The sequence below is a fragment of the Electrona antarctica genome (genome assembly GCF_951216825.1).
Source record: "Electrona antarctica genome assembly, chromosome: 6".
Lineage (NCBI taxonomy): Eukaryota > Metazoa > Chordata > Actinopteri > Myctophiformes > Myctophidae > Electrona > Electrona antarctica.
The window spans coordinates 32819530-32846770 of NC_136811.1; the positions used below are offsets into that span (position 1 = coordinate 32819530).

A 27241-nucleotide genomic window follows, 5' to 3' on the forward strand; every position below is an offset into this window, starting at 1 on the left:
GCGGTGGTAATTTTAACGTGCCGGTCCGGGGATTCGAACTGGCGACCTTCCGGTATCAAGACCGCTCCGCAAACCGTTCGGCCACCGCTGCCCTGCCGCTGCCCTATGCCAACGTAGCTTGTTCACATTTCATGCTGTAACTCAGTAGACTGCAGTCTAGGTTTTTGTTTTCAATCCTTGATTATTTCAGTTACTTGTTGACTCCTTTTGTAACCACCAAAGATTTTTTTTAAAGTTTTTTTTGTGGTTGCTCAGTGGCCTTGTGGTTAGTGTCCGCCCTGAGACTAGGAGGTCTAGGTTCAGTCACGGGCTGACTCGCTGAGTGATACCAAAGACTATACAAATGTTACCCAATGTCTCCCTGCTTTAGCCTGGCTAAGCCATTTTATTTTGCCAATGGCTGATTCACGTCTGGCTTATTAGCCAGGCTATCCCTGCTTGGCACTTAGCATCAACGGTTTTAAAGTTTGACACACTAGTGTCAATCATGACTCATGTCTATGGGGCCATGTACATTAAGTTGCCTCCTGGTACCAATTGAATGCTGCCCTCAGAACACATTCCAAGGCATATAAGTCACATCTGCTACAGAAACGAGCTGGGTTCCTGCTATTGGCCACATAAGGCTATGTACAGTGTATGTGTGGACAGTGTACTATTAAAGCTGTACATTTGCCACTGCCTGTTGACTGAATGTATGCTTGAAGTTGTCTTGTATTAGCCAGTAATGTCATATTACCACTGTAGTCTAGTTCAATGTTTGTTTTAAAAACGCCATTGACAATGAATGGAAAATGTACGTCATCTTGTCCCTAACAAACATTAAATCTAATGCCATTAACAATAAAGAAAATGTAATGTTTGTTTTGTCACCGTTTGTTTTACATCCCCATTACACCTAATCATAGCAACATGAGTTAGACTTTAATATATTAGCGCCCCTCACTTCACACGGGTGTGATTTTTTTATGGAGACAAACGGGTTGACGAAACAGATCAGTAGGTGGCGGTAATGCACAAAATAAAGGTGACATCCGCCATGAAACATGAAAAAGAGGAAGAATATGTTTGTTTACTTACAGCACTGGGACAGTGGCACTGGCTGTTATTGTTTGCAGTTTTATCATCACGTGTAGTTTATTATAACAGTACTCTAGACTAGCAGTAGGCCTATTATAGTACGAGTGATGTCCTTTAAAAGGGAAGGTGATGACCAGAGTCAGCTAAATATACTGAAGGTACACCTTTTACTTGGTTCAAGTTGGTTGTTTTATTCAGCTGAGTCCTTTGTTAGCTTTTAGCCAAGTAGCTCTTAACTAAGAACTCACCAATCAAACAAATGTTGTGTTTTGATCGATTCTAGAAACGACGGGTAGCGGATCTCCTGTCTCATTTTATACCAGAGGACGAGGCTGCGCTGTTGAAAAATGGAAGGTGCAGTGCCCCACCACACACAAATAGTCTCCAGTCCATATTGTTAAAGCCACGTAATCGTATTATTATTAGCTACGCATTTAAAGCAATGTTTATTTACTTCCAGGTACACTTGTCTCGTGTGCTCCTACCGGCCCGTGTTTGATACAGTAGATATGCTGACAGTACACAGGAAAGGGAAACGGCACCTAGAAGGTAGGCTACTGTAACATCCATCTTCCAGGAAGAGTGAGTGGCCAGGAAAGTGTCAACAGAAATGCACCAACTGTAGCCTAATATACAAAATATAAGGTTCTTACCCTCCAAGAGGCCCACTGTATTAGTCCGTAGATTTAAACGTCTGTGGCCGAACGCCATTTCCCCCCTTCGTTAACTTCCCGTATACATTTAGCGTAATTCCGGCCTTCACCGGATGCGCTCCCTCACTACTGCCATTTATGGCCATTGGGAACTTTCGAAAGAATCAGCCACAAACTCGATTAAAACACTTCTTTATTGAAACTACAGACCAATACATTAGTATACAACCCCGTATGCGTCTCTAACATTTGGGCAACAGCCCAAACTTTATATTTGGCATTTGTACATGTTCGAATCTGAGCTCTGCGGGGCAGCTGGTGCCATTCTCCCTCAGGGAAATGAACACGAAAATTGAAAATGTCAAAATCGATAAAACACATCTACGACTACGAGAGTCTAAATTTTAGGCTACAACACCAACTGTTGTGTTTGTTTATCAAAACTACTACAATTGTAGCTCTACAATTGTTTCTTCCACTTTGCACTGGCCTTGTTCAATGTAATATTAGCCTGTGGTGAAAAAGGATAAATGTAAAAGTAATGCTTTCTACCTGCTACATTAAACTTACCTAACTAATATCTCAAGTCTGCAAATGGTCCATTAAAGGAGTATAACTTGGAAGAAAACCACTACGCTTCCTAATAATGTATTTTTTCAGGATTAAAATGGTTTTATGGCAAGAAAACAGACCTGAAGAATGAAATGACAAAAAGGCAACATGAACAATATGTCCAAGAGGAAGATAGCAGACAGGTTGGTAAACTCTATCACAATGACTCTTAGACGTATAGTCTAAGAGTCAATGTGTTATTTAATTGTTGCTGCAACAAGATCTTCATAAAGTTCTTAAAGGTCTTTAATGTGTTTTCAGGAACCATCCAGTTCATCCCCTTTATTAACACAGACGAAGAAGCTTACACATCATGCTTTATTGAAGACTGTACCATATAACAGTTGTCACAGAAAGCCCAGGTACTGATGGTAAAATTGGATATATTCCGCTGCTTGAACAGTTTTGAATGATTTCCACTGCTGATTTTTGAGGGGCCCCTCCTATATATTCAGCTATTAGTGTAGATTTCGGTCCTACACAAACATTAAATTCCCATTGACAATGAATGGAGAATTTTACGTCATAGTGCATTCGGCATAGTGTCTATTTTACGTCATGATGATAAGAGTGCCCCTCACTTCACACAGGTGTGATTTTTCAACTGTTAAACAGCTTTTAACATATATTCCTTATACATTTCAAGCGCAATGTTTGAAAGAGGATCAGTGAGTAATGGCTCAGGCTCCAAAGGAAGCAGTCCCAACTTGATGGCAACTGAACAGCATACAACCACAGAGGCAGACACATTACCACCAGGTATTTATTGAGGCTGCATTGTCTAGCGATGTTGCCTTTTTATGCTTGATTTGAAACCAATCAAGCCCTCCTTATGTTATATAGTGTTACATGTTTTGTCTTCACCAGCAAATAAGCAGTTACACCCATCCAAACATAAAAACGGATCTCAGCCAGGAGTGGTACAAGACGCAGAACCTCTAACAGCTCAGAGGAGACAAGAGTTGGAGCACTACCTCAAACTGAAAAGGTATTTGGTAGATATGTAATGAAGAAGTTTACAGAGGCAGTTCAACTCAAAATACAAAACCTAGTCTGTCCATCCACACATAGTTTGGGTGTGATTTACTGAGGTTTGGCGATGTCTCTAATCATAGATGACTTGTCAATGAGTACTTGCAATTTCCTTTGTAGAAAACAGTTCTCTATTTGAACAGAACAAGGTATGTGGATTATCATAAAGCCATGTCTTGATTTCTGGTGTGTGTTACTTGAACTGCCCCTTGATTAGGAATGATGCTGCAGTTGTCTACTGAACCCACTAGATGTCAGAACAATATCTTTGAGTTTATTCACATTATGATTCCTTCTTAACTCTATCCTGCATTGTGCTTTTCTTAGTGATGGGTGGATACAAGACAAGAGTGGCCAGTGGATTAAAGATGAAAATGTGGAATTTGATTCAGATGAGGAGGAACCACCTCCTCTTCCCCAGTGACTGACAACTACAGAGGAACAGTAGCAACATTAAAATAATATGTTTTGTTATTGTTTCTGGAATATCGCTTTGTTTTACCTTGCCGGTAGCACAACGTCTGTGTGAAATAGTTTGTATCCTATTTCATAGCACTTAACGTAAATTCACTGTTTGACTGAAATACCCCCACTTAAATTAGATTATTTGTATGTGGCAGATTGGATAATGTATGCATGATGCACAGTATGCAATTCACTACTTGTAACTTGCCAATCACGTGGTCCTAATAAGTGATGAGTGTCATACCTACGCATCTGAATGAGACCTGTGAGTATACCGTTACCGTACAATTGTACATACTGCATAAAACAGTGCAAGAGACATTGTGACTGATTATTTAGTTTAATATACCTGTAGAGGTGTGGAGACATGAGGGCAGACAAAGGGGGATAATCTAACATATTACTGACACCACTGAATGTCAATGGCTGCACCCCAGAGCCCTGCTCTATATGCCTATATTTGGTGTGCTGTTCAATCTCTGCCACTTTCTGTCCTGTACTCAATGGGCCATTACTCTTTTAAGAACTCACACAGTAAAATGAGATACTTGCAGATTGCTGGCCATTGGATAATGTAAATGCATATGTTTCCATGTTGACTTGTGTCGGGAAAACTATGGAAATGCTGTATCTGGACATTGCTGGCTATGCATGGGATGATCGGAATGCACTGCTGATCTAATGCATTTGTTTATTAGTGAGTATGAATTCAGCAGTTGGTATGAATTGGATAACACTGTCACTGGTGGTATAGACTCTGGGTAAAGACTTGTCATGGTTAGTATTGAAGACATTAGAAAAAAGTGTCTCCCTGACACTATTAGGCCTATAGATCATTTTCACAGCACATTTTGACAGGTAAACTGTTTGTACTGTTGTTTCTTTTACATTACTGGCACTGCATGCTAGCATAGGCAGCTCCTGAGCAGTTAACTTCATAGCGAATAGAAGCTATTAAACATCCACATCTTAACATTATTACATTCAGCAGTGTTTTATCTGTCAAAATGTCTGGAAAAAAAGGGTCCATTTGAGGGTACATGACACCGAAATTACGTTTTTTGATGGTGCCATATCTGGAAGTGTATTTTGTTTTGTGGAGACGAATAGTTGTGAACAGGCAATTAAAAAAAAAAAAGCAATAAAAAGGTTTTTATCATGTGTCATACTTTTACTTTGTTAAGGTCTGATTAACATAATGCATCCCCTCCCATAGTAGCCTACATTACGCAAGTATTATAGTAGTACATTATACTGCTCTTACCATTGGGTTGCTAATATGCAACATGTCAATCACACAACGCATCACATATTGCACCCAGCATTACAGTGCAAAAATATACCTGTAGGGCAGGCCTACAGTATATAACTGGAACAAAGATCAAAGGGGAAAGGATTTGCTACAGTAAAACTGACCTTATATCATTAGAACATGCCTTCCAGTGCCAAATGTCACCATGGTGAGCATCACAGCCAACATGTTTGATAAATGTGACCTTTGGGAAATATGTGTTTATTACCAGTGCTTTTGTCAAAGTTGACATGCTATAGTGAGATTAAACCATGCACTTGATTTGAACACTTTAGTTTAGAGAAACCAAGAAATGTATTAAATGTCTGTTGAAAAGGAGTGCAGTCACACACCCTTGCCTGTTGGAACTCCTACGAGGTTAGCAGCTGCTTCTATAAAGGCTCATAAATCTCCTTTGCTGCACATTGAATGCCCACCGCCCCTCCCCCTTCTAACCCTATAAAAGTTGGTAAATATATTTGGAGCAGAGTAACTGAAGCTTTGAAGACTAGGTTACATTTGCATGGCCAGAATGGGATACATCATGGCTGAGTGGGTGGAGAGTGTGGCCAGAATGGGATACATGGTTTGTGTGGGTGGAGACTATAGCGTGGTAGAACTAGGAACTAGGGCAAATGCTTGTAGGAAGTTTGAGGATCAGGAGACTCACGGGGTTGTGTAGTTTCTTTATTTCTTTAATTCTGTATAAACAAATAATTACCTGAACCTGCATCATTCAGTATTTATGAACGAGACAGGATCCTCCATAAAAAGGACATCATGTCTACTAATACTATCATACGATAACATATCTTTTTTTCCCTCCCTTTTCTTCATAGGGGATAGCGGGATATATCAATTAGGAAGTGTGTTGAAGCTTTAACAAAACAGATCTACAGTATCAGGATTTGCTCTAATCGACGAAATACATGAATGTAATACTTTGGTGCAGGAGCGTGCCTATGTTACCCTCAGCCCTACGTTCCCTGAAAACTAACACTAATCCAACACTAACACCAATAACATAAGCACGACCCCCTTTGGTGCAATAATGCTGGTACTGTAACTGTATAGGTACATGTAGCACCATCATTTGTAAATAAATATCCGCATTTGTGTTATAAAATCCTCATGTTCACGTGAGCTGTGGAAATGACAAACTTGAAATTGCCACCCATTTAAAACAACAAATATATATACAGCATATATATATTTATATTTATTTAAAGTATTTACAGTTCTTTTTTTTAAACATTCTGTGTATAGCACCACATTGAAAAACTTGCATGAATGAATCGATCACTTGTTGGGGTGGATGTTGCCATTGTGCACACTAGAAGCACAAAAAAAGACACTTCACATTTTGTTTTTGCTTGTGACCTAATACATGCCTTTATGAATAATTCATCAGCCTACAAAAGCTGGCTGTGGTTAATGAAATGAAATGCTTTGACATGGACATTATACATTATGGTTTGTAGGCTACAATGCATGCTACACATTGTAGCATGCATTGACAACCCAGTCTTGTGAGGAAACATTTGTTGCGCCCCTTTGAAAAGATAGCATGAGGCCGTCAATGGTGGTCCTTTGCTGACATAAGCTCCAAGGGTGATGAACTGAGAGGAGAGAATGGTCTGGTTGCTCTTTATTCCTCTCATCTTATTCTCTGCTGGCGAACTGGATGAGGGGGAAAGAAAGAGGCCATATAGAGAATGTTATCATCCATTAGCTGTGGTATATGTTTTATTGAATAATTCAGAACAACATTATTAAGTGTTATGGGCATATGGCCCTCCCTAACCCTGATGTCAGTAGACATCGTAGACCTGACTTCAAAGACTGGCCTCCAAGTGCTATGATAATGGTTACTGCACTAGGTAGTAGGTACTAACTCTGACAACAGGTTATTTAAAAAAAAAAAAAAATTATCCCACAATTTTGCAACCCATTTTTTTCACCCAGTGTCAATTATCTAATGTAATCCTGGGCGCTACACCTCTGCCAACCTGGGGGGGGGGGCAGCGGACTGACCTCATGCTTCCTTCTATGCATGAGGAGTCCAAGCTGCTTCTTTTCACCTGACAGGGGGGAATTTCCCTGGCCGGACCTAGCGCGTGGAAGGAACACGTTATTGCGACCATTTCCTTTTCCCTCCATCAGGCGCCCCGGCTGGCCAGGGGGAGGTAGTTTAGAGACCAGGATTACTGCATGTTTTTGTGAGGGTACCCTAGGAGACACGGGGAGAACATGCAAACTCCACACAGAGGGGCCCTTTCGCCAACCCCGCCTCGGGTATGGGCACTGATGACGCGCAGGAGGGAGCACACCCCCAGCGCCCAGCAGGAATCGAACCCAGGACCTTCTAGCTGTGAGGCGACAGCGCTACCAACTGTGCCACCGTGCCCCCCTGACAACAGGTTTTAAGTATTACAAAACAGGACAGACAACGCAAATCGTTTCCAACATAGTGTAAATACGCTGAAAAATGTTTACATCAGCGTGTTGGCACAGGAAATATATGTATTGTAAATTGTGTCTGAATAATCCCGTAAATGGGCTGTGAAAGGCAGCCAGACATTCATACATAGCCCCTTGTGGTTGAGTAGCTCCTCCTGATACTTACTCATGTCATTGTTTCTAGTGATGGCCATGGCGGCCCTGGCACGAGGACCCTGTTGGGTGAAGTGGTAGCCAAACTTAAGAATGCTGGAATTGTTCTCCAACATGGATGCGATCTCCATCTCTACTGCGTCTCCCAGCTTTTGACTCTGTAAGAGGAAGCAAATCATGAGGTAATTAATCTAGACATCCTCAAATCTCTACCATTTGTATAGCGTTCTAAGAAAATAATAATCATAATTATATTATTATTATAATAATAAATAAACACACTTTGGAAAAACATATCAGCGATTTTATATTTGAGGATGGCTATACCTTCCAAACCCAAATACTTTTACTTTTACTACATTTATTAACTGCAACCATTAAGTTTGTCAAATCAATCTGTAAGCACCCTTTGTAATTTGTTAAGGATTAGGCTACAAAGTAAAAATGTGAGTAACACCCTTGGCATCCCCCAACAAATACTACCTGCATCCATTTATACTAACAATGTTGTACCTGTGTTAATTATGTCTTTGAATAGTACAGTACAACAGAACCACATTTTTAGTACGGTATGGTTTCTGACCTGGTTATCGATCTTGAGCTCCACCAGTGTAGCATTTTTGGCCACGGCTTTGATGATGGCCATAACGCCCCCAGAGGTCATGAAGTTGGACTCAATGTTAAGACTCTGCAGGCAAGTGTTCTCCTGCAGCATCTCAGCACAGGCCTGGCGAGCACGCATGCACAATTTACAATTTACAATTTAGGCATTTAGCAGACGCTCTTAATCCAGAGCGATTTACATTAAGCAAGAACAAAAAAGCATGGGAATACATCACATATATAAAATGCATTTATCAAGAAACATGCGTAAGCTAAGAACGTAACTAGAACATATCTATATAATGACACTATACATATAAACTATACATATATACTATACTATGCTGTACATATATACTATGAAGTGCTATGACTACATACACATGTTCCGTATATATAATCTTGATATACTGTATTCCAAACATGAAGAGAATTGCACCAAGCTTGCTCAAACAGAAACATAATAAACCTATTCAAAGATATTATATTATTTAGAGATTACACTCACATAGGCCACAGGGTCATTGCTACGGGTTGCAGCAATGCTTAGAGACTCTACATGAGAGTTCCCCTTCATCCCCTCAAAGATCTCTTTCAATGTTGGGATGGGAATGTCCTACAGAAGTAAGGGACATTAATCAATGTGTTAGACGTTGTTGATATCACATAGGGTGCATTGTGTGTACCATAACCAAAGCCACGGGTGAGTCTTAATTGGCCACGTGTTGACTAACACGGCCGTGCCCCCTGGGTAAAACTAAAAAGACAAAAAGGTTTAGCAGAGATTTCTCTCCTCTTCCCAAAACTACAGTAGCTATATGGCAAGTGTTATCTATCTCTAAATCTGTGTGTGTGTGTGTGTGTGTGTGTGTGTGTGTGTGTGTGTGTGTGTGTGTGTGTGTGTGTGTGTGTGTGTGTGTGTGTGTGTGTGTGTGTGTGTGCGTGCGTGTGTGTGTGTGTGTGCGTGTGCGTGTGCGTGTGCGTGTGTGTGTCCTGTCTGTCTGCCTGTCCCTTTACGCCAGAGATTTCGATTCTCCCACATTGGTGCGTGACTGACGTTATAGGCTGGCCTCCAACAGTACTCTGATAACACGTACTAGTGTGCGGTACATAGTAGCCTATACCGCTGACAACGGCGGTATAATACTGATATGGTGCTTGATTGCATGCCCAGTGAGCTGACCTTGATGTTGTTAAGGTTGACCTCTGTCAGCTTGCTGTCATTATTGTGAATCCTATCGAGGGTGTCCTCCACATTGGTGGTGTTAGGTGGCTCCTCTGGGAAGATTTTGAATGGATCTTGTTTTACTACACCTGGAAAAACCACAACATGTCAAATGTTTCATACGTTTATCTAATAAAGTTGGTTCCCATATAAAGATAATGGTGTTTTATTTATGCAGAGTGGGTGAATATTGGTTACATACTGTTGATCCCTTCTGTGTTCGCGATCACACCAGTGGAACCCAGAGCATCGTAGTACTGCTTGTTGCTCATCAGGGTATACATTCCCAGGATAGCTGCAAGCACAGGAAAACAATTCTTAGGACAATTTAAGCAAACACAATCTCCAATATCTTTGTTAAATTCCATATTGTCTGGAATTGGAGCCAACATGCATGTCAGTATACAGAATCACTATGTGAATTTAAGACATATTTCCTCACTAACGGCATCTTGACAATTTGTACTTAGTCAATTCATTGATTTTGACTGATGGCCGAGCTACACCAAGCGTGTGTATGCGTAATACGCAGACTTGCGAGCCTCGCATACACACAGACTTTAAAATAGGCCTGGATCTAAAAGTGCCTGTGTGCATTTGTGCGTATAAGCGCACACACGCTTTGAAAAGCCTGGTGTAGCTCAGCCGTTAACTACATTCACTGGCATTATGAGTTTGTTTGAACAATAGACACCCTCCCCCTTTATATAGTTCTACTACTATGTCTGCTTGACCAGATAAGGATATTGTTGACTACGCAGTCTCCTAGAGACAGAATATCACTCAGTCACTGGCCCTAATCACTCATAGTCCAGGGTCCCCAAGGACGTCATAATGCCATGCATTCATGTGGGTGTGGCCTGGGTGAAATGTTTAAAAAAATGATAATACAAAAGGGAACACCTCTAAGTCCAAGAATTCATAAATTACTTTTTATGAGTCCAATCCATTTGTGTCCATGTATGTCTCTCTCAAACTCAGTTACCATACCATTTACACAGACATGTATGATTTTGAGTGGGCTGCCATAAGGATATGTGGACTAATCTGTGTGACATTCTCCTTTAATGAGTGGTCAGTCACCTCGCTCTTCCTCCATGGCCTGAATAAACCACACTCACTGGCCAAAGGCCAACACAATATATCTCACAAAATAATCTCAACCAATAATTTAGTCTTGAATACAGTTTGGATAGATCCCCTTGTTTTCAGTGCAGTTAACTAATTCGTTTATGTTTCAAGCAAGCGACAGCATTTGTACTATATGCATAATTTCTTAATCTTCAGAAAAATCAAGAAACAATGTCCCTCTGTATTGTAAAGTTAAACTCTATGAGTCTATGGGCATGCCCATGCATATATATGGACATATGATGGCAAGGGATATATCCATATATGAGCATAAAAGGTACAGACTGATACAGAGATCACCATATATGAGCCTGCATAATTTACGACTTGCAGGGAATAGGGATAATAATAATAATAATAATAATAATAATAATAATAACAACAACAACAACAACAACAATAATAATAATAATAATAATAATAATAATAATAATAATAATACATGAATATATTTGTTAACAAAAGGCAAATATGACTTGTCAATATATATACAGTATATTACTGAGTTCATATTATTGACAGTTCACACTTATTTGGCAGTACTCTTTACAGCCAGCAGGAGGCACAATGTTAAATGCCTCTGTTCCAGCCATTCAAAACCAAACTGTGTCACAGACCACCTGCTGTGACAGCACCCCCCCCAACCCCGGGCCCTGTGACCTGGAGCAGGGAAGGGCCTTGTGAGGAGAGTGACACAGGGGAGACAGCTGCCTGCTGGGGGGGGGGGGGGGGGGGGGGGGGGGGGGGGGGAACGGACGTGTGCGTCACATCATCCAGCTCCACCCTGAGAATAACCTTTGGTAGCTACACAGTGCAAACTAGACCCCTGATAGCTAAAATACACAAAATACTTTTAAGTATTAATACCATGAATAAAAAGAGCCAATTAGGTCTCCATGGTGACCGTCTCTCTGGCCTCCACGGAGCTGACTAGTCAGGCTATTGTGATCCCATCCCCACTTAGTCCCTTTGCCAAAGAGCCCAAACAAAAGACAGACAGACAGAAGCTAGCTGCGGTTTAATCCTCCACTGGACTCTCTCCAGGGTTAAAACGGTGGCCTCCATGAGAGTCCACTGACAGGATAATCTAGCTAGCTTGATGCACTGGCTACCCGACTTTCCTCTTCTCCCTTTTCAGATGTCTGCTTACCCCACTTGGACGTTAAAGGAAGTTTGTTTTCCCGTTATGTACATTGCTTGCATGAACAAAATGTCAATATTCAGGTTTACTTTACAAGCACATCTCTTTCATGCAAAGGATTGACAGTGAAATAATAATAATAATGCCGTTATGTTTTTCATATGCCCACTAATTAAAAATGTGTATTTCCTGGGAAACACCTGGAAATCCTAAAAGAATCTGAGGGAGTCCCTGAAGCTCACCATTAAGAGACACAATGCTAAGACCAAGGGTTCCCAAACTGTCCTGGCCGTGTCCCCCACATATCTGAACTGGGGACACCCCCACCCTGACAAGCATGTGGAATTGTAGGAATTACATTCCGTTTGACACGGTTCCACAGATAAATATAGCCAAACTACAGCCTACTAGCTACTACAATAGCATAATAACTACTAGCTCACAATGCCGTTGTGAGCTTGTAGATTGATCTTTGCATCTTTCTTACCTAATACATATTTGACAATTTGTTGAATTTGGTTAAAAGTCATTACATTGTAACTTTCAAAATGTGCAGATACCCTGTATACTGTACACTTATACTGTATGTTGGTTTGTTTATTTTTGAGTGAGAAAACAATGTTGCATGTTTTGTTTTTGTTTTTTGGCTTGTCTGATTGTTTTGATTTTCAGTAGGCCTATGCCTTGTTTCAAAAAAGAGAGAGAAATGTGATAATGTGTACATTAATTGTCAATAAACAAATCTTTAAAAAACAAATTAAACAAATCATCTGGGGACCTCCCAAAATAATTTGGGGGCCCCCTGGAGGCCCTGACCCCCAGTTTGGGAACCATTGGCTTAGAGTTAGACTGTAGTGGATGAATGAAAATCAATATAAATTGGAGATATGAGATATTGGAGAATGTTGATACTATAAATGGTGAGACTACAGACAAAATTAAATGGTAATTTATTATTATGTGATCTATTGTAGCCCATTTCTGAATTAGATATTTGACAGTCAGCTATAAATAGATCATGTTTAGATCACATTATTTATCAGTTCCTATGAATATAAATGAAGCCAAAATTTTGCCTTTCTGGTTTCCACAGTATGAATAATAATCAGTTTCTTCTTTTCGTGGCACTTATTTATAGTTATAATGTCAACACTACGAGCGGACAGAAAATTAAACAAAGATTCAATGTGTAATGAAAATTGAATGACTCGTTTATCTGTAGACTTCCTGTAACTTCCTCTAGTTTGGCTTAAAAAGATAAGACTGTGCAGGCCCCCGCCCATTCCACTCCTTAGCTTCAATGGCTCGTGGCCAAGCATATTTATTTTTGTGTTGCTGAGCATGGAGAATTAGACCCCAACTATGCCATGCTCTATATTTGAAATCTGTCCATGTCTGTTAGCATGTCTTGAGGTGCCAGTTAGATGACACAATGCAGCAGTAACACAAATTAAAGCTACATAATAGAACCATGTGGGTCAGAGCCACAATAATTAAACACATAGACCTCACTGCACTATGGCATGTCATGTTGTGACAATAGGACCAGCTGCTACTAGTGACACATGATCAGTGACAGAATGAGGACACTACAACTGACATAATAGGAAATATAGTGTTGCATCACAATGGAAATTGGTTTACATCACAATGACTTTTGTTATCAAGCCTTACTCAAAAATAACAGATATACAAGCTCATAGCGCCTCACTTCAAGCAGTGCTGCGAGCTTGTACAGCTAGTATTTTTGAACATTTTAGAAAAATCTTTGTGAGAACAACTGATTTAGAAGGTATTTGTAGAAACGGCCTCAGGTCTTAATGGGTAACACTGTATGCATGTATGGAATCCAAGTGTGTATAAAATGTGGATGTATTGAGCTCTAACCTGCAATATCACACATCTCAGCATCGGTGGCATTCTTCAGAGCCTCCTCCAGCTCAGGCTCCAAGGTGATCTGCTCACTCTGGGGGATCTGGCCTGCTCCAGCCTTGGGTTTAAAGGCCTTACCTGGAGACCAATAGAAATACATGTTTGAGAGAAAGTTAACAACATGAAGAGGGTGGAAACAGAGAGAGAGAGAGGGGGGGGGGGGGGGGGGGGGGAGATAATCAAGAGGTGGAAGGTAATTGCTCAATAAGACTGTTAAGACAAATTTGAGTTTTCAGCGTTTGGTTTATATAAGAATTAAATAATTGATCGATCAAAAAACATGTTCCAAAGCCAGGCCTTTTTTTTGTTTTGTAAAAAAGACAGATCATGTTTCCTAAAACACTAAACTGGGCTTTTGAGGGATGTGAGCTAACATATAAACATATAAAGTCCACTTTCCACTGTTCTTTTATTATTCATTTACATTTTAATATTCATCATTAATGCATAACTCACCAGAAACACAAACTGACTTTTAAAACAACCAAACACATCTTAAGCCAATGCTTCTCTTGAAATAGGCTACTTAGGTGTCTGAACATGTCTACCCACGCAAATGCAATGGAAATGGAAATGGCACCTGCAGAACCCAGAAGAAGTAATGAGCCGCAGAAACCCCACACAGACCTGTAACTAAAAGTAAGCACTGCTGTGCAGTGGTGCATTACAGAGTACTATTATGTACCTTGGAGCTGCCTAGAGTCTTTCCAGTCATTTAACAAGGCTGAGCTAGCATGCTTAAAGAGCATAAAGTATGTCCGATCTTCAGCGAGATCTGGGGAGCAAACTTTACTGGTGTAAAGGAGATCAGTCTATGCATGAATCAAGCACATAAGATACTAGGGGTAAAATTATGGATGTGATTATGAATGTGATCCATAATGTCATTATAATAAATAAATACATCTGAGGATATGCTATGCTACACTTGGCTTGTATTGGCTCCAAATCCCAACAAGCTTGAATGAGAAGTTGAAAAGTCTAAGTCTAACTATTGTTAAAACTGTGAAGTCAGTGTGCATACGATGTGCTTATTTGCTTGTAGTTCCATTGGAGTTTTCCACAAAATATTTGTAATCTACTGTATATCTCTAATAGACTTCAATTGGGTTTTGTCTTTAATCTTTTTGTTCTTTTTGAAAGTACCAAAGTACACCAAAGCCTGGAAAAGACGCAAACTACCTTTTACTCCCCAGGGGGGGGGGGGGGGGGGCGGGACGTTCGCCCTATAGTTAGTTAGAGTCCACGACGGAGGTGCGCTGTCTCAAGCGAACTTAAGCCATGAGAGATACAGAGCGAACTAAAGCGACCGAGTTGCTGTGCCGAACGTTGCGCTGTTCGAGTTGTAACTCGAATAGTACAGAATAGTAAGGAGGAAAAGACGAGCTTAAAGGCTCGCTAACACAAACCTCTGTTCTTTCAAGCTGTAAGCAAGTATATGCATCAAAACAATGGATAGCCATTATCAGTTACTTTTCTTAATATTATGTTAATGACGACATCAGCATGCATGTAACTGCAATTTGTTCCTGTTCACGTATGACTCGGAGTTACAGCATGGGTTCCCAAACTTTTCAGCCCACATCCCCAAAATAATGCTGCCATATTGACTCGAGACCCCAACCATATCCTGGAGATCATTTTATGCACATAAACATGCATGTTTGGTGCTCATTTGTCCGCACATGTATTGTATTAAGCCTATAGGGGTTTGTAATTTTTTAACAAGTCAGTGTCCCGCGACCCCCATGTGGGGACCACAACCTTGTGAACCCCTGCGCTACAGGTCTCGGACAAATGGTGCGTCTTTAGTGTGAAAGACGCCCATAACCGGCAGAGCCAGAGGGAGCTCCCCGGACCTTGTCCCCCTAAATTCTGCACAAACAAGGGAAAATGCATTATTATAGCCTACTGCCACACAAATGTGTAATGCCCTACCAACAGACATGAAACTCCTCAATTTGAATTACCCAACCAGATTGAAATCTTACCTAAAACATGGCTGTTCTCAAAATATAATTTGACTTTATAGATACATTGATCCACTATACAACTTGCCCCCAGAGATGCAAATCTCAGGTAGCTCCACAGAGGGAGCCCCTTGTGAGTGACATCCTCTGCACACTTTTTATACACTGGATGGCAACAAATCATCCGCCTTGCGTAAAAGGTCTTTCAAGATAGTTTCATGTGCTGCAGCCTTACCTTTCTTTTCCCCAGTGAAAGGCACCAGCTCCTCTTTGTCTGCAATCTCCATGGCTGTTTTCTCCAGGTGATCCATCAGGGCATCACGGTCATACGGTCCGGTGGCACCCTTCTTGGTCTGGTCACGCTGTCGATAACCAGCTGGCAGCATATCATTCTGGGAGAAGAGGGGGTCAGAAAATAAATAGAGGGTATGCGCATGCATAAAGTGAATGGCAAATCGAGTGGCAAAGTGAATATAATGTTGTTTAAAGTCGTTTAATGCAATAATTTCTGTTTTGGATGTATGGGCTGTCAAGGCCAGAAAGTAGTTTTTTGCCACTCAGTATGTGTTTCTGCATAACTTCCGGAGATGATGATGTTGTCATGCGCATACCCTCTATTATGCATCATCATCATCTTAATTATCATCATCACCAAAAACCACAATAACAAAAGTACTGTACACATCCTTAAGAGAGCAGAGAGGTGAATCGTTATTTTAAAGTGGTTGAGTAAACACAATTCAGTAAGAATGTACATCATTGTACATGAAGTTGGATTTGTATAATATAATTTTGCAGAATCATATTTCTTCGGTACGTTTTTGACCCTCACACTGATTTGATTTGGCAGCTTGTAGCACTAGAGATGTACTGTAGGAATTCAAACTCATTGTGTGCACACACATAATATTAAAACAAAATCCCATGGAAAATAAAATAAAGCCGTGTTCTCAATACCTCGGGGTCCAGCTCCTGGAGATCATACTCCAGCTGATCCAACTCTGCAGCGCTGAGGCCCTTGAGGATGGCATCCTCATCGATGTCCCTGGGGTCTGACATGGCTGCTGGGGGTCTGTCTCACATGCACACACTCACTCACACGCACACCACTCAATCCTGGGGGGAGGGCACTGTGGAAGGGAAGGAAAGGGAAAGGGTTTGTTACTTAGGATGGTATGACTCCAACAACATTAAATGTGCTTTTTCTTTCTTTTCATTTTCAACCTAGACACAGGATCTGACACGAATTTTGACCTGACGGACAATTTATCTCGAGCAAGGAGGCAGGCTCTATATTGACTTCTGTTTTATACTGGTCTTCTAAAGTGCAATAATGTAACACATTCTTAGTCATTCAAAATTATGCAAATGATGTGGTGGCCACAGGCCACCTTATTTCATGTAGTTCACTTCCCCCATACAGAGTTACTAGAATAATCCAATGATAATAGCTGCTTTTCCACTGATAAAGAGAGAGCAGAGCCCATATCAATATATTCCAGGTTGTAATAAGTACTATTTTGAACTTAAAATCTGAGAATGAAAATGAATAGCCACCCACTGATGTCATTAAAGGGGACATGCAAAGAAAGATGTACTGTAGATGGAGGGGAAGAATTGAAGAAAGCAAATGAGAGCTACAGAGAGCATAAGTTCTTTGCTATTCTTAGTTGAAGTATGGTGAGCTAGGGGTTTAGAATTACAAATAGAGAGAGGAGAGGAGACGAGAGGAGAGGAGACGAGACGAGAAACAAGAATACTCAGGACACTTTTCTATGCAAAGCCTGGTCTGCTCAGAACAGGAAATACCACAACAATAGCATTCGTATACCTCAGGGCAAAACTGATGACAGGGAGACAGGCTGTATGAATAATAGACCTATCAGGTTTAGGCTCACGCATTTTCATGTTCAGTCCAAATTCCATTCAAACTTGGCAAATGAAGAGAATCCATTTAGGTTAAAGTCATGGAACATTCTTTCATTTGGCTAATCTAGTGGTATGATGTCATCAAGGACTGCCATGGTAACCCACCTCATCAACTCAACATCAATGGTTTTATTGTATTGTGTCTGATGGATGGAAGTAAAATGTGATTTTGTTTTATTTTAGTTGTATTGCATTGTCTATAACAATACAACTTCAGTGTGTTGAATGCTTCTGTAATGCAATGCATTACATACCTAACCTTGTTCCTGTCAAGGTAACACTTGTGTGTTTTGAATCCCCTGATCATATTACACGGTCAAACTTTATTTGAAGAGACACACACACACACACACACACACACACACACACACACACACACACACACACACACACACACACACACACACACACACACACACACACACACACACACACACACACACACACACACACACACACATTGTTGCTTATGTTGTGATTACCATTGTGATTACAATGCATGTTGGTACAAATATTGTCGTCTCCCATGGAAAACGAGCTTTCTGTCTGTATCTATTTATCTATCATTAAAATCACAGCCCATGTTATTCTGACCATCAGTCATCTTGGCATTAATTATGAAAACAAAATAAAACATGCATAGTCAGCAGATAAATAAAAGTAGTATAGTTACTGTACTGTGCTTTGTACTGTATTGTAGTGTACTGTGCTGAGTGTGCGCTGTACTGTACTTTGATTAATTTTGGAAAACATCTTTTAGAAATGGCTGAGTTACCATGTGGGGGTCCCAAACATGTACTACCAACCCACTGTTTGGGGAACGCTGTTCTGATGTGTAAAGGTATGACACAAACACAGTAGCAAACAGCCAATTGTCAAGCAAGATGGAGAGTATTTGAACCAAGAAGTACAGAGAATTTAGAGAGGTGAAAGCGGTCAAACATTTTCATGTGAAGGACCCCTGAATAGAGGGTATGCACATGCATAAAGTGAGTGGCAAATCGAGTGGCAAAGTGAGTTTAACATCATTTAATGTAGTTTAATGCAATCATATTGGACTTTTCTGTTTGGATGTATGGGCTGTCAAGGCCAGAAAGTAGTTTTTTGGCACTCAGTAGGCGTTCCCGCATAACTTCCTGGTTTGATGATGATGTCACGCGCATACCCTCTATTCATGTGTATTTGGTCGTTGTTATGAAGACCTTTATCTGCTTGCCCCAGTACACACATCATGGTGAATCACTCATCTATGTAAGCATAATGTATACCTGTGATACAATGACTATCAATGACTTTATCAGATAGACTGACGTCTGTGCACAATGATACAAGATATATTCTATTCCTACCGGTATTCAACTCTGTTCTTACTTCTTGTCCTTGGAACTTGTCTCATATCTTCTGGTCACGTCATGTGTCCATACATATATTATCTATGTGTGTATTAAACTTCAGAACCTGTCGTGTGATACTGCCTGGTGCCATCTTGTTCTGCATGCACGCGACTCACTGAGACACCACTCACCACTTAGATGGAGACTCTTAAGGGACCACATGTATGGTTGGTCAAACGAAATCACAATTGTCGTGGACCCCCCCATTTGAATTATCAATCTTCAAAATGTGTATGTATGGGTAATAGACATGAAATTCAAGAAAGAAAATCTATTCCGGCATTTGTGTTTTGATAGTGGATGTTACCTTACAATGATTGCCTCCTTATAACAATTTATTAATCTTTTTAATTACTTTAAAAATCGTAAATGAAGTGCAGAATAATGGAGAAAATGCCTGATTAAGACATAGTTAGACACCCTGGTGTGGTGCGGTGGTGCCTCATCGAAACACTATCCTATAATTTGACAGCACCACCTTGCAAGCCTTTGAGCCTTTGAGCTGAGGCTATTGTTTGTGTTAATACGTTGACTAAGGCTGTTTTATCACCGGCTACCTGAGAGCACAAGCTGAGACAATGTGTTATGTGTACCATGAGCAAACATTTAGTTTTACAGCACAAATCTGGAATTAGGCTACGTTAGTTTTCATGTGACAGCACACAGACTGTACCCAGTGACAGTGAGTTTCATATTGTGCCAATTCATATATATTTTAAGTTGACAGGTTTTGCCATGGTTTTATGAGTAGGATGGGATCCAGTTTCTTACTAAAGAACGCATCAGCGCTGCGTGACTAATGCGTGGTCATGTCTCTTTCAAATGTAGGCTACTCTGCTGTCCATATACAGTAGGCAGCATTGAGGCCTGACAAATCTGAAGACTAAGATACTGTACAAATTCCTCTAGGCTAATTATAAACTAAAAACAAATCCTTATTAAAGAGTGAAACATAATTGAGTACCACAGACGAAAAACAGTCTAAGTCCAAATTTCAGACTGACCCCTCCACGAAAAGGCCTCGTTGTCCTGAACCCTTATCTATCATTTATATATTATGGATCAATAGTGTGGACTTAGACTGTTATTCGTCTGTGGTATTCAATTGTCCGACAAGCAAAAAGAAAATCACATTTAATAATTATGTTGAATTTACAATGCCACACATTGCCACAGCCTGCTCTGGAATAATAGGGCATGTGAAGTTGGTGAATGTATATCTGTCCATACAACTCCCTGCTGGGTTTCTGTGTGAACCCAAACAAAATGGGAGAGCAGGAGCAGGGTGACCGCCACCTGCCACCTCCAGCTGGCCAATGACATTTTTGTCTCCACCAGGCCGAAGGCATGGGGAGAGAGTATGTTTTGCACTCCGTCCGTGCGTGTGTGTCCGTCCTTGTGTGTGTGTGTGTCCGTCCGTCCGTCTGTTACCAGCTAATCTCCGGCACCGTTAAATAACCGGTCGATGCCAAACTTTGCACACACACTCCCTGGATGCCAACGATGAACCTCTGCCCCACATTTTCCAGAACGGCCTGTTATAGCGCCACCATGAGGCAGCTTTTCACATGTTTTACCTAAAACTGCACCGATCTGCGTGAAATGTTGCATGCACACTCCCTAGAGGCCAAGGACAAACCTTTGACATGCATTTTCCGCATCTGCCTTTTATAGCGCCACCAGGAGGCCGACTTTTGTAAAACACATTTTTTGATATTACTCCTCCAGATTCTGTCCAAAAATCTCACAAATCATTACACAGTATCTCTATGGTCATGTGCGCAAGTCGGATCTGTCCGATATTTCATATTCCATCCTAATTGGCTATAATTGGCTTTCACAGTTTGCAAGATTGCCCCGTTTTGAACAAAAGCCTCAAATCATGAACGCAGCGTGCAATTTACGTGAAATCTTTCACACATTTTCTTACTAGGCTGAGGAATATATCCCACCTTTTTCACATTGGCCTGTTATAGCACCACCAACAGGTTGATTTTTGCAAAACACCTTTTTGGAACAAAATGCCTCAAATCATCCAATTGCCATCAAAGGTGTATGAAGAAATGGCACCCTTTTCACATTGGCCTATTATAGCGCCACCAGGAGGCCACAACCTGACCTGCCCTGGTGGAGACCTGTGCCCCGAGGGGCACTTTTTCTAGTTTTCCATGTCTTTTCAAATATTTTCTGCACTTAGCTTCCAGTCTCACTGTACACAATACACATGTCTGGTGATTGACAGACCTTTCACCATTCATGTTACATAAACTGATAATACTGTAATAGAAGTCTGTGAATCAAGAGAAATGTATCTAAAACACAGAACGTCTATGCCAAATTATCTTTAGCATGATATTTTATGTATGCAAAGCCTATAGCTACACTGAGCAAAGACATGAAGGATGATCAGGTGATTTTATTCATACTCACATTCTCATTCAAAAGACATAAAAAATGTCTGCAGTTACTGCATGTGTGCATGATCTATAATTAAAATTATCGACCTCTCAACGGTGTAATGTTAATGACTCAAACTAAACATTGGATCTAACAGCTGAGTGTTGAGTAAGATGGAGTACATACATACATATATAGATATGATATACTACTATACAGTATGTTGTACTAAACATCTTAATAGTAGGTACCAATCTAAACTAGAAAATGGATCACTACAGTGCAACAAAATATTATAAATGGTAAATGCATTATGCATTTATAAAGCACCTTTCTCCAAAGTGCTTTACAATGGGCATTAGATGCATACACCAACAGCGGCTGAAACCATGCCAGGCACAATCTTGCTCATTGGGAGCAGTTAGGGATTACAATGGTTTTATAAGGACACTTCGACACGCAGCTGGGAGGAGCCAGGATCGAACCGGGAAGCATCCAATTCCAACACGGCCACGCTACCTCCTGACCCAATGCTGCCTTTCATCAAAACGTGTCTATAAATCTAGATTGCATGTCCAAGAAAAAAAACCCCAAAGCTGAAATAATATTAGGCCTATTCCAATATTTGTTTTGATAGTGTAGGATGTTGACCATACAATGACTTTTTAATTACTTTAAGGATCATAAAATGATGTGAAGTGCAGAATAGTAAGACCTGATTTAAGATGTAGTTGCCCCCTGAGGCCTCATCCAAACACGGATCCTGTAATTTGACAGCACCGCCTTGCAAGCCTTTGACTTGAGCCTTATGAGCCTTTGAGCTGAGGCTGTTGTTTATATAAGTACACTGACTAAGACGGTTTTATGACTTACTACCTGAGAATACATGTTGAGACAATATGTACCAATGGCTTGTCAGTTAAAGACAAACCAGTGAACATACAATGCAAATATAATAATAAAAGAATTACATTTTCATGTCATCCAGAGTCCTTCGTAATGACACATCAACAGGACACGTGACTGGGTTAGTGGGTTGACATTGTGCAGCGTCAAATGTGTCCATTTATCTCTCTTTAACATGTAGGAGCTAGGCCACTCTGCTGTCCATTGTGGCCTGACAGTGTTGTGGCCTGACTACAACTTAGAAGACAATACTATTTAATTTATAAATATCAACTAAACTTTATAAACAAATCTTTATTAAAAGAGGACCACAATGGAAACAAGTCCCCAATACCTTTTGTGTTATCATTTTAGCCTAAGTGTTTTACTGTAACTGTGTTGTTTACATTTTGTTACTATTACATTATTCAGTCAATCAATCAATTCAAAGAGTGGTTTCAGTGGCTGAAAAGCAAAATGTCACATTTTATTTTCATGCCCCAATCTGAACTGGATGCACTGTAAAACCAGCAGTGTTACTTTACCTATTTGTAAAACAGAGTACAAACAGTGTACAAATGTAATGAATTGGACAAAGAGTACACTCTCTGAGTTACATTAAGGTTCAAGATTTTACAGTGGGTGAAGTTGGTGAATGTATTAATGTATACAACTCCCTACTGGGTTTCTGTGTGAAACCAAACAAAATGGGAGAGCAGGAGCAGGGTGACTGCCACCTGCCACCGCCAGCTGGCCCATGCCATTTGTTTCCAGGCGGATTTTCAATCTCACTGTAATGTCTGGGGATTGACAGACGTCTCACCATTCAGAATACAAATACTAATACTAACATACAGTTAAGACATTAACAGTGTATTTTGTGTATTTTTCATCATTTATAATGCTGTCCGGAAGAAACCACCTAACTCCATTTTTCCATAAATCAATGCTATTGAACACCCTTTACGTCTGTGTGTTGGTTAAAAAATATTGAATGAATGGAAAGTATTAAAAAGTGCTTTGGTGAAAACCTCCTAACTCCAGCTTTTTTTCAGGTCTGTGTGTTGGTTAAAGAAATATTGAACCAATGAAAAGTATTAAAAAGCGCTTCGACAAAAAACAACTCCACTTGTCTTGAGCTGGATGTTTTTTCATTTCCTGAAAAATGAACATTTTGGAGTTAGGTGGTTTCTTCCAAACAGCAGAGATATATTTTTTCTTATTGATTTAATGTATTGTTCTTATTGATCTCATAAGCAGGTTTTGAAGAATGAAGCACAAATAAAGTAATACATTATAATGACTAGAAGCAACTTAGTGCTTAACACTTTTCTGGGAATCTGAGGGCCTACAATTTCAAACTTATTTGTGAATGTGGAGTTTGCCATAGTTACTTTCATTAACACCGTTGTGATAGTAGAATTAGAGTTTTGTTTGTGTGGTGTGAAATTTAGCCATGCAGTGTTATCAGTAATTAGAATAATTACTGTATGTGAATCAAGAGAAATGTATCTAAAGGTCAGAACCTTTAGGTGTCATCTTATCTAACCGCCCTCCTTTTAACTAAATGTTATTTCTCCCCTTTTGTTGAATTCCTTGAGCAGGTGCATATAGCAATACACTGGGAAAATATATGTGGGCATGGGGTTTTGTCATAGTCACACTCACCAAAGTATTCAAAACCTTAACTGGCAAGTGTGTGCTGTTCCTATAAATTCCATTGTGGGATCATATCTCGGGTGAAGGAGGGCCTATATAAAAACTATTCAAAGATACACTGGTCTTAAGCCAGATTCAAATCAAAGACAGAGTGTAGTGATTATATACACAGCACATCATCAAGTTGACCCATGCAGGTGTAGCAGAATGGCTCAGAACCTCTGCCTGATGGCCTCAAAAGTCTAATATCTCCACTGGTCCAGAGGGATATCCCTTCGGTCTAGTGGTTAAGATGTTGGACTTTAACATGGGAGGCCCGAGTTCGAATCTCGGGTGTTACACAGGGTACCCAGGTATTTAAGCCTTTTCACTTTCTTGCCTATTATCTTTTATGCCTTTAATGACACACACAATGCAGTCGTGACTCGTGATGCAAGTCATTCTATGATATGACACTATACTGGACTTAATTAACTTAAAAAGAAAGAACCTAAGAATAATTATTTTAGTTTCAAATCACATCTGAAGATCAGTTCTATAAAAGAAGGAGACCAAAGTGTCCAAACAGTGAGTCACCCCTGAACCACTTGACATGTCAGAAGTTTTCACGCCATTTGCAGGTCGCCATCTCTGGGTCTTACCGCCTGAGTGAAAAATTCCCTCCCAGCTTAATTTTAGCTTCACAAGTCAGCTACTTTCAGTGGTGTAAATCATTTTGGCTTGGGTTGCACACCCTCCACCATGCATTGGAACACCATTTGAAGCCTAAGAACAACTTGAGTTCAGATGGTTACCCCCATGGAAAAACGACACAAAGCTTCAAAAAGAGAAATTAATTTCAGCAAATTGACAAGGATTGCATGATATCGATTTGAAGTGTTTGAGGCTTTTGTGATGGTGCTACTTTTACAATGGTGTGCAATTAATTGTTGTCAGAAATATAATTGACAAGAAATGGAAGCACAGACCATACTGGAAATGTTCACAGAGTGCGTATAATAAGGAAAGAGTAATTTTATTCTCACAAACTTCATTCACTCCACCTTATAGCCACACTATAGTAAATCCAACTATTATCTTGCAGAAAATATCATTTGGTGATACAGCCTGTGTGACAAAGTATAAATTAGCCTTAAATGCCTGCAAAATTGGACTTGATCCCACAGCATAACTATACAAATGCCAGGTGGTCCAGTATCTTAATTTAGAGTGAAAATATTACCCCTGACAACATCACTAAAGCCCCATGTGACGAATCAACTGCAAAGCAGTGGTGAGATGACTTAACCCTATGCATACCAACTAAATAGCTCCATTTGAATGACAATATTTCAGTTTAGACTACGGTAAGCGACCATGTGGATCTACCATTGGGAGAAGGTTCAGTGGTTATTGTCACACTGTATAATACAGCTACAGCAACAAAGGCATTGAAATTCTTGTAATTCAAGACCCCACTATAAAGTCATTTATAGAAGTATAGTAGTAATTTAACCTGACAGCTGTCAGACCCAAACCATGATATTTGATCCACAGGCACCAATGTCTACACACAACCCGGCAACAATTCTACATGAAATCAACATCAGCTGAATAATAAAGTAATTTGGTCAAGTAAAGAGTTGAAGACAAAAGTTCACAGACTTCTCATTTAACCAAACACGTTGTCCAGGGCAAGCTCACCCTCCCCACATACAAACTCACACTCTCACAGGGGTGCATTTGGCAAAGCAATTGCCTCCCCAAACATATAACCCTGGGGGAGAGATTAAAGAATAGGTCATCCTCTATAAGTTGTATCACTCTAAACTAAGCGAGAGAGAAACAGCCTCCCACTTACCTTCACAGAGTTGCAGTACTGGAGCCCCTCAGCAAGGCAGATCCTGCAGTTAGAATGAGAGAATGCCCACCCCATCTGCTTGCTTTCTCTCTCCCACTCCTCTCCCTCCCCTTACCCCCTCTCTCTGTCTATGGAGTGTCAGGCTTCAGGGCAGCCATGCTGCTGAAACAGGGATACTGGTGGCACGCTGGTATGTCAGCATTTTATTATTTTGCCTTTGCTTGTATGACTGTGTGATGTATGCATAGTTGCATACGCATTTGCACGCACACACACACACACACGCACGCACGCACGCACGCACGCACGCACGCACGCACGCACGCACGCACGCACGCACGCACGCACACACACACACACACACACACACACACACACACACACACACACACACACACACACACACACACACACACACACACACACACAGTCACACACACACAGAGAGAGTCTTTATCAGTCATACAATTAAAACTGGAGTAAGTCAGGAGCAGTAGGCAGTGCCATCTACTGGTGTAAATCATGCAAATCATGTACTTTGCTGAACATGCAAACTAAAGCATGCACTCAGTAGAGAAGATCTCCTCCTTAAGGGACATGTGGTACCTCCTTCCGTCTATCTGGATCATGTGATGAGCTGATGACAATGTTGTGGGGTGTTGGGTGCCAAACCAATAAGGGAAGAAAGAAATGCACAGGGCAACCCCACACAGGGAAATTCAAATTAAGGGTCATAACAGTGATAGAAAAGGACTGTCGTGATGGGATTATGGTGTAGCCACAGTGGCAGGCTATATGGAGATACATCTTTGGACAATGAACACATTGAGAACTAGTGTGGCATGTTGTCATCACTAGGACAAACCTAAAGTCCAATTGATAGTCCAGACATATTTAGTTGATTGGTCGTATGGTAGTGGTTACCGCACTGGGTACTGTGGGAACGGTTACAACGGTTTACTATAATCTGGCAAGTACAACCAGTAAAATAGGTATTGTATAAACGGTGCAGGCATGCATTCCCAACTTGCATTGTTCCCGACTTGCATCATTCCTGAGTTGGTCAGGGCCAGTTTATAATTGTGGTAACCACACAGGTACCATACTGGCGTTGGTACTCTGATGAGTGCATCGACTCAGCGAGTACCAATGGGTAGCCTATAGTAAAACCGATTGGGGCATAGATTCCAACCTTACATTGTTCCTGATTTACATCGTTACTGGCCTGGTAGGCTGTCTAGTTTATATAAATACTAGGAAATAGGTTATGATGAAGCCAAAGCACATCAACCAGCTGATCTGTCAATGTATCACAAATGAAAGGGCCTCAGCGTGACAGGACCTTGTTTTGAAAGCCATGTATAGTAACACCAGTGTGTTACTTACATA

The 27241-nt window shown here is 40.6% G+C and overlaps 2 protein-coding genes across 2 annotated transcripts; one reads left to right on the forward strand and one right to left on the reverse strand.

The window, feature by feature from the left end:
- The first annotated feature begins 1063 nt into the window (after nucleotides 1–1063).
- On the forward strand, nucleotides 1064–3856 carry scnm1 (sodium channel modifier 1). The gene is made up of 8 exons (XM_079502617.1): nucleotides 1064–1238; nucleotides 1364–1434; nucleotides 1541–1629; nucleotides 2394–2488; nucleotides 2607–2707; nucleotides 2992–3104; nucleotides 3213–3333; nucleotides 3705–3856. Exons 1-8 carry the CDS (start codon nucleotides 1188–1190, stop codon nucleotides 3799–3801), a joined length of 738 nt encoding a protein of 245 aa, XP_079358743.1. The 5' UTR covers nucleotides 1064–1187; the 3' UTR covers nucleotides 3802–3856.
- Nucleotides 3857–5799: 1943 nt separating this feature from the next.
- On the reverse strand, nucleotides 5800–25987 carry tmod4 (tropomodulin 4 (muscle)). Its single transcript, XM_079502616.1, has 10 exons — nucleotides 25853–25987; nucleotides 16706–16878; nucleotides 15984–16140; nucleotides 13734–13856; nucleotides 9777–9869; nucleotides 9533–9663; nucleotides 8858–8965; nucleotides 8330–8473; nucleotides 7760–7904; nucleotides 5800–6813 (listed from the first exon to the last, which is right to left on the reverse strand). The coding sequence occupies exons 2-10, from the start codon at nucleotides 16805–16807 to the stop codon at nucleotides 6791–6793; spliced, it is 1026 nt and encodes a 341-aa protein (XP_079358742.1). The 5' UTR covers nucleotides 16808–16878; nucleotides 25853–25987; the 3' UTR covers nucleotides 5800–6790.
- Nucleotides 25988–27241: the final 1254 nt, after the last annotated feature.